Below are 9,051 nucleotides of genomic sequence, written 5' to 3'. Positions count from 1 at the left end.
ATGTGGCCCTTACAAATCCAGAGCCCCAGTTTTCCTATATTCCAGCATAAACCTTATGAAACAAGATGTCCAGCTGGTAATGCAGCACATGAGTAAACAGGACTGTCCCCTCCTGTATTTTGCTGGGGGTACCCTAGTAGGAAAACAGTGTAACATAGGCATTACTCACAGTCCTTAGCTCAGTAGGTCAAGTTATAGTTGCAGGGTAATACAGAGAGGCCTATCCACTAATGCAATCAATAAGTACATGGGATGGCTCAAGCAACAAAAACTGCTTGCGGCAACCTGTAAAAAAAGGGAGAAAAAAAAGGAGAAAAAAAATCACCTTGTCATGTGTGCAGTACTCAATTGTATTAACTCAGTATATCATGTGTCATCTGTGGGGTGATCGAAGGGAACAGTGCCAAGCTGCCAACCAAATCGGAGTCCGAGGCACTGCTCTGCGATGAGCTGATGGGCTTCTTGGAGAGTCGTCGTGTAGTCACCAACTGGTTAGCCTCCCGCTTATCCTCCAGGACTTGCAGCATGAAGAAGGCCATCCTGATCGGATGCCCTCTGGCATCGCCTACATGGAGCTCGCTGTGGCTTTGGTAGTTCGGGTCACGGAGGCCTGCTACGATGGGGATCCAGAAAATGCTGCTTCAACCAGTCCCACGCTTTTTCTGGTGTTTCAAAGAAGACTGTCTGTTATGCATAGATCACCTTCAGCCTGGCTGGGAACAGTAGAGCATACTGGAGGCCAGTCGTGCGCAGGTGTTTCTTGACCTCCTGGAAGGAATTGCGTTGGCGCAGGACGGTGATCGTATAGTCTGGAAACAGCAAAACCTGGCATTCTCTATGAGGACAGGCACCTTTTCATATGCAGCACAGAGTACCGCATCAGGCTGTCTTTGGTGGACCTAGTGTGCTAGCTCCACCACAAACAGTTTGGAAACCCAGCTGGTGCCACCACAGTCCAGAGCCAGTCGTCTATGAATAGAGTGGCATGGGGGCACATCTTGCCCTCTGAAATGCCCGCAATGCAGACATTATTTCTACGTGCTCTCCTCTCAGCATCTTCCACTCGGTCCTGGAGCTGCTCCATCTACTGATGCAAGTGGGTGAGCTGTGAGGAGTGATCTTCTTGGGTTAGTGTTAAGGCAGAGAGAACCAGCTCATTCTTTTTGACTCTATCAGCCAATTTGCGTGATCATCCTTGAGGACACTGATGTCAGTCATGATGGCCCCCAGGCGTTGTTCAATCGCCACCTGTGAATCCTGAATCTCTTGATGGATGACGTCAATCTTGTCCATGTGGGGCAGCGCTGCCTTAGGGGGAACACAGTATTTTGGTGTTTGGGTCAGGGAGCTCTCAGGAAGAGTCTAGCAGGAGCGATAGTGCAAGTCAGGCTTCTCCGGTTTCTTTCTGGTGCGCCTCATGGTGTGTGCCAACAGTCCCTAAGCATGACAGTTGTGTGAGATAAGCACACCTCTCCCACCCCCCGTCGCCCCAGTAGGTCAAGGGGAGTCCAGTGAGATCCACACGTCGCATGGGGGCAGAGATCTCAGTAGGCAAGTAGCCCACTGTGATATATAGCACAGTGGGGGAGGGCCTTCAAGCGAGAGTGAGAGCCCACACCTCATGCACGAGCAATCAGCAGGAGGTACATTAGTTAGTAAAGGTCTCTGGTATCCACCATGACCCCCTACCTCAGCTGCTCTGTGTAAGTTAGGGGGAAAGAGGGCGCCTCTGTCAGGGTGCACATAAAGATGCTGCTGGAGTAGATGCACTGAACAAGAGGAACAGAGTCAATGCCAGTGGCCCCCCTCCACACCACAGAATAGTGGTCAATTCTTCGATAGGCAGGCAGTTAGCACAATCAGCCCCTGAAGACCCCCACAGAGGCATCTGAGGTACAACTGGGTCTCAAACACTATGCCGAAGGTGAGGGACAGACCTGAAGGACAGAGTGGGTGCACAGCTGCGTGCCAACAAAGCTGCACCATAGGGCCCTCCGCATGTCCTGCCGCTGCACCGTTTCTCCGCAGTGACAAGCAGCTCTAGGCGAACTATCGCCAACAATGTCTTAATCTGTGGCACTTTTGGGTTCCAAGGCACTACTTGGAGGCACCATCCAGGCCCCGTGTGAAAGGTCAGGCCAGGCCCACACTCATTTAAAGCTGAGGTGTCTGTATGTCTTTGTGTGGTTTAAAGGCACACACTGGGTCCCCTACTTATATATGCTGGTGGGCAGGCAGTAGAAGTGAGGGGGCCCATGCAACATAATTGGTGGTGGTGAATCTAGCCGGGTCTCCCTCTACACCCCCATGTGTCCGGACAGTTGTGGTAATGGGATAGCACCAGGCAGGCACAGCAGCCTCTCAGCTGGCCTCAGTGGTGCTTCCATCAGGGTCGTTGCTCCCTGACCTCCCACATGGGTTCACGCTGGGACGCCCCGTCTGTCGTCCGCCTGTTTGCCCCAGCCACCACCCCTCATTGGGATCTCAGGAAGGGAGTAGCACAAGGCATCACCACAGGCGGTCCAGTCGTTGCTTGAGCTCATCCTTATAGCTCAGGGGTTGGGCCTCAGGCCAGTCCGGCCACCACGCACACAACGGTGAGGCTATAATGATCAAGGCCTGCAGCTCATCCCCAGCATAGCCTGTCAGTACCGGTGCTGGAGCCACGCCAGGCGCTACTCTGAGCTGCAGAAGTATCTCTCTGTGGAGCCCACACTCGCAGCCCGTCCGCACTCCCCCTCATCTGGAAGCCCTAGTAGGCGAGCGAGAAGCAATTGCAGTCCGAGTCTCAGTCTCATGTGCACCGGATTCAGCCACTGCAGTCACTGCACATCATCCCGCACCCAAGTTGGGGGTATGACCTCATGTCGGTCTGACCACCATTATTGTAGCGGTGCTAGCGGGTTTGAAGGGCGACACACTGCATCCGGTCGCGGCCTCAGAACATCCAGTTGAGATCCTCAGGTCTCAGGGCTGCCAGCACTGCAATTCTGGAGTATGATGCTAGAATTTGTGGGGAAATTGAGTTGGATCACGACACCCGGGTCCAGGAGCCTCCAAGTTATGCTGACGCCATCTTAGTAGACACTCCCCATCAGGGCCCATAATTAGCTGTGCAGTGCTGGTAGAAGCTTTAACAGCCTCTGAGCAAAACTTCTACCAATTGGTAATCAGCAGTCTAATAGTGAAAGCTAAACATTCGAGGATCAAACATGGTCCATATTACGCTCTGCCTTGCTGGCATCAGTTTCAATAATCTTTGAGTACAATCACTGCATTTAATTTAATTGAATCAAAAGCCTAATCATCAAAATTTAACATTCAAAATGCAGTTGGCGTTCATTGTTACCTTCCACTCAGAGCTCTAATTTCTATAGCCAGAATGTGGCAAAGCCTGTTTTAGCTGAAATCGTATACTCTAAACTACATAATTTATTATGTTATTTTTTTTAGTACAGTCAAACATTATAGCTCCGTATTCTACATAGTTTTCAAAAAAACCTTTGCTTGTTGGAAAGAAAAAGCTCTGTTTTCATAGTAAGTGCACTTAAAGACACATGTAGTACATTAACATACAAAACAGTTAACGTATGTAATATATACTCCTATACTGCCATCCTGGTGACATTTACAAATCACTTGGCATTCGGCCTCCTAGTTTCTAATATCAGCAGAAACTATATATACCCCCCCAATAAGTCATGTTAATGCAAACAAATGCACTAATAAACACATTATTAGCACCACGATACAATGTCAAACTCCAATTAATTACAACAGTAGAGGGCATGAGAAAAGCAATGTTTAGTGCCTCCCACATTGCATGTTACAATTACACATGGAAACAACTATCCTAACAGTCGCAAGGTCTCTTGATGTGAAATGCGAATTTACCTAAAGGCACACTTTTAACCCCTTGGTTTCGGTTAAATTATTTTGTTTAAAAACAAATACATATGCAAAAATGCTATGGCACAAACCATAAATGCAGATGTCCAGGGTTTAATGCGCTATGTATTACTGAAGTTGAGGAGGAGAGGGACATCCTGACTACAGTGAGACTATAACAAGCATTTAATATGCAACGGTCTTGCCTTTGCAAAAGTTGGAGCTGTTGGCATTGTAAATAACAAACTTTTTATTTATGTCTTGGTTTTGAAAACAGATAAATAAATGGCATTGTCATTTACAATGCCAATAGCTTAATCTCTCGCAAATGCGAGACCTATTGCATTTGCACACAAACACACAGAGAGAGCCACACACACACACACACACACACACACACACACACACACACACACACACACACACACACACACACACACACACACAGAGCCACACACACACACAGAGTCACACACACACACACACACACAGGTCATGAAATTTAGTACACCCAGGGAATTTTTCGGAGAGTAACTCATTCCACTGCGCACTGACCACTGGAGACTTGAAGGCCTCATTAAAACAGTAATTTTTTTGTTTGAATATATTTTATTGGTTTTATAAAACATGAATACAACATCATATATTGACTCAAGCCATAACCATGCATTTTATCTCTACAAGTCTATACATCAATCACATTATACCACTGTTCTCAGGCTATTACCGTTGTCATATCATGTGAGAAAGGGTAAGCTGGCATAGGGTTGGTCACTGTGGTCTTGTGTTGTGCCAAATGTCATGGTCTCTACTCCCAATGATCGGTGCCACCCATATACTATTGGAAGGAGCCATCCTGCGGAATGTGACACAACCCCGGTGTCTCGGTCGTGTGTGTCTGCGCAATGTTAGTTGCAAACTCGGGCGGCGAGACCAGTATATCGTCCTCGCGTCTCGGGGACTGCAAGGGGTCGGTTGCCTTCTTATCTCGTGGCTAAAGTCGGTCTGCCCAGTGTTTTCGTTGTTGTGTCTGAGTCACTAGCGTGCATCCCCCCCTCTCGGGTCATCCTATGAACTCATTAAAACAATCATCACAGCTTCTGAGAGAAGTACCCTCACACATCGAACCCATATATGAGGTTCCCTGAGCGTTTTAGGTGGTGGTCGAACCCATATATGAGGTTCCCTGTGTGTTTTAGGTAGTGGGTTTCGAGCCTTCAAATCTTTGAGATATTTTGGACTCTCATCGATCTGGGCTCTAACCAACTCAGTTATCTCTCCTTGTACCCTTGTATCTGTGATCTCTGAGAAACAAAGGATTCAGCATCATATCTAACCTGGTACATTGTAGGGCTTTGTCTGGCACCGTTTCCAGATTAGTGATCAAGGGTTCCTGAAGAAGGATGGGTAGAGATGAACCCTAAAACACAGGTTGACAGTGTCCAGGGGATTCATATCTTTTCCCTTGTGCTTTCTTCTGCTTTTTTGAAGAACTCCTTCATTAAACTGCCGCCATGTTCCATTCCGTACGTTAAAAAACATTATTTCTCATTCAATTTATTGGATGTGACCACTTGTGTTACTCAATAAGTAAGTTTCAAACCTTATACCTGGAGTAAGCCTTGACGGCTTGACCTTTAGTCCCTTGGAAGGTCAAGTCTTCAGGTAGAGTAACTTGGTTGTCCAGCCGAAGTGTCGTCACCTGAAAGGACCATTCCACCAGACACATCTTGTGAACATTGATAGGAGACGTCTGTGGCATTTTTGGTGAGGCTTCCTCCCAGCCGTAGCGACTGTGACTCTCAGTAAGCAAGACTTGGTAACGAAATGAGGCACCACAGAGCCACCACTGTAACTGTCCCCTACAGCTGAAGTTAGTACAAAAGAGGAGGTGGTAGTGGCCAGTCAGACAGGTATCAGCAGTGACTCAGAGGACAATGCTGACCTGAGAGCCCACCGCTGACAAAGGCCATTTCAGAATTGTAGGCACTTACTATGAAGCATGCAGAGTAGGGTTTCTAGTGCAAGATTGAATTGAACTGTAGATGTATGAGGCACTTCCTACCCCCGACAAGGAGTCGAAGTACTCTGTGGACAGGTTGTGGAGCCCAGAGTTAGTCTGTAGTGTTGTATTTAGTCATCTATTGTGCAATATTATCTTAGTTGGTCACTCATGTGTTGTACACAATTCCCATTCTAGGGGAGAGTTTGGAAGTGTTGTTATTAATGCAGATGCTTTGGTTATGTTTCGGTTTGGATTATTAATTGTGTCCTTGTGTATTTTTTTGTGTGCAGATTTATATAGCGCGGACTCGACCCATAAGTATTGGAGCGCATTATATGAGCACCAGTTACATTACACAAGGTCACATTCATGTTGTTAGGCACGGGGAGATTAAGTTATTTCCGAGAATCACAGGATGTTGAGCTGACGCCGAGACTCGAACCCTGCCCCCCAGCTCCAAAGTCGGCAGCTCTGGCAGTATGGTGGCCACAACCTCTCCCCGAGAGGGACTGGAGGGACGGTGAGCCATCACAACCCTCTCTGTGCGTGTCAACCCCTCTTGGGCACACCGTGATAGACAGACCCCCCACAGGCAATGCCCTGTCATATCGCAGTTGTCACTGTCAGCCTCAGGCATTTGTTGCATTACTCATTACTCTGGGGCAGTAGATAGAGCTGCCCTTCAGCTGAGCTCCTGCCTGCTCCATCACTCAAGCCTCGCGGATCCCACTGCACCCCAATCCCCCCTCCCCGCAGAGTTCCGCGAATGATCATTTGCAGCTTCAGTGTCCCCGCAAGGGTTCGATATGCATCAGCGAGAGCCCCTGAAGGGCGGAGTACTAATATTTCATGGTTAAGACATTTTACAGGCCACGTCATCGCCGTCTCGTGCTTTCCGCATGCCCTTCACTCGGGCAGGAAGGACATCGGATGAACACGTCTGTCCCTGTCACGAGCGTTGTTAATGACGCAAACTCTGTAACTTGCACCCCATTCTCTTGTTATAATTATATCTCTCATTCTACTATGTTGGTTCTTCAATATTCGATTGCAGAAATGTTAATGCAAATAAAAATGGAGCTATAGGAGTAACGCTGTGTTAGTGTAAAAAAAAAAAATAATATTAATTTTGGCATTTCTAGTCAAACAACAACGATATATCATTGTATGTTACCAGCGACGTGTACCGCGCACCATTGAGTTTGGTCATACACTGCTGCGCGTGGTTGCGCCACATAGCAAGCATTGGCCCGTTCCGCTGGTTGGACTCAGGGTGGACTAGCACCAAAAACATGAGAGATGAAAAGCACAAGGACTGTGCACGGGTGATTGCGGGTCGCGAGGATGCCTGTGATTGATCGTCTGCACCCGGTGACCGTGGCATCAAGGGTGCGTCCTTGGAGAGCCAATGAAACATACACGCGTTGTTCAAAACCTGCCACGGGGCGTGCAGCGCATCTCAGGACGGAGGCTTCGAGGAGCTTTAGTGCTCTAATAGACACAGAACCCCAAAACAAAGTATAATAGACAAGCAAGGCCTAGATCCCTACCATGCGCTGCACAACTGCAGTGTACAAGGTAAAGCATGAATGCTTACATGGTTCAGTCAAATAAAGTGAAATAAACTTTGATGGATAAATAACTTGGCTTAATTAGCAACTACTTTTTAGAATAATTTTCCTTATCCTTCCCCATGTTTTAGATGTGTTTTTATTTTATTTTAATGTACGCCCTTGTTTTTTAAAAACACACTCTTTGAATAACTATTCAGGCCATACATTGGACAGGGCTGAAAAAGTGAATGTTTCCTTTGGGTCTCTGCTGTATGAACAAACGCTGCCATTTGTCTCTAAGCCCCGTCCTTTTCAGACTGGGGGGCGTGTTTCCTAGGATGTAAACAACAGTCAAAAACACGCCCCCCCAGTCTGAAAAGGACTGGGCTTAGAGACAAATGTTTCTTCTTTCGAACTAAGCCCGTCCTTTTGCGATTGGGGGGCGTGTTTTTGACTGAGAACGTCACTAGTAGAACAAAACTAAAAAACAAGCCCCCCAATCCGAAAAGGACGGGACTTAGATGGAGAGAATGACAACCTCTTCTCCAATGGCTGGCCGCTGTTTAGGAGGCCAGCCAATGGAGAAGAGGGGCGGGGTTAACCCTGGCTACTCAGTCAATAAATCTCGCAAGCGAGACTGCGCATGTGCGCAGCCTACGCCACGCAAGACCTAAAAAGGCACTGTCAGGTTTATGTACGAACTACATACATTGAGGTAATGTTAGCATTTCATGGTAGAAAAGGGAGTGGCCACTTACTGTTCTCGTCATTAATCTCGTCCAGATGCCGATAGATGTATCCTTCCAAGTAAGACTGAAATTTTGGAGAAGGGGAGAAGAAGGCCAGGCAGATGGCCATAAGTTCCCATCCCCATGCCAAGCTCCGATAGCATATGTTGTCCGTTGTCTGCCTTACAAGCTGTATATACAACTCATCCCGCAGGCCCTGGATGCTCCAGCACTTGATGACTGTCACCAGAGCCACTTGATTCCTATCTGAACGTGCCTGTCGGTCTCCCATGTACACCTGCACCAGTTTAAACATCTCACACGCTTCTTTCTTGATGACCCGGTTACTGGTAATCAGCATGGGTTTCTTGATGGAGCCACCATTCCAAGAAAGCATGTTGGCAATGGAGATCCGGCGCCGGAAGAGCCCCTGCGTGTGCATGTTAAGGTTCTTGGCTGCCCAGTCCACCATGCTTGTTTCAGAGATAGGCTTTCGCAAGGTGGAGTAAGGGAACTGGTACCGAGACAGAATTCGCGGCCGCCTGCTGCCCTCCTGTTTGGATTCATCTTCCAGTGTCCCACTCTGCAAAAGAAGAAAACAAATCAAGGACATCAAAAACACATTGTAGCACAACCACAAAAACAATATCTAGAGGTAGCAAACACAGAACACCCTCAGTCTAAAGCAAACAAAACAAATCCATGTGCACCGGTAACAAAATGGCTGCCTACAAATTTCAACTCCTACAATTAACATATCTGTCAAAGCAAGTTTTTTTATCAGCAGTATAAATTATGAGGATATTGCATGTCATACAATGACAATGCCCTGCTAGGACGCAATCATCATGGCCGCAGATTTCCCTTTTTGATTAGC

At 47.4% G+C, this 9,051-nt stretch overlaps 1 protein-coding gene across 1 annotated transcript in view; it reads right to left on the bottom strand.

Annotated features, from left to right (window-relative positions):
- Positions 1–220: 220 nt before the first annotated feature.
- The window catches only part of LOC147668338 (rho GTPase-activating protein 39-like), a 343,470-nt gene continuing 334,639 nt past the window's right edge, over positions 221–9,051 (bottom strand). Inside the window, exons 4-5 of the mRNA XM_086948589.1 lie at positions 8,205–8,757; positions 221–285 (exon numbers count right to left, since the gene is read on the bottom strand). Coding sequence (XP_086804715.1) covers positions 221–285; positions 8,205–8,757 — 618 coding nt within the window. The remainder of the gene's footprint in view (positions 286–8,204; positions 8,758–9,051) is intronic.

This window comes from Lissotriton vulgaris, unplaced genomic scaffold (assembly GCF_964263255.1).
Source record: "Lissotriton vulgaris unplaced genomic scaffold, aLisVul1.2 SCAFFOLD_640, whole genome shotgun sequence".
In the NCBI taxonomy this organism is placed as follows: Eukaryota; Metazoa; Chordata; class Amphibia; order Caudata; family Salamandridae; genus Lissotriton; species Lissotriton vulgaris.
The sequence above is the reverse complement of the archived record's forward strand: the minus strand, read 5'-3'. Positions and strand labels throughout refer to the sequence as shown.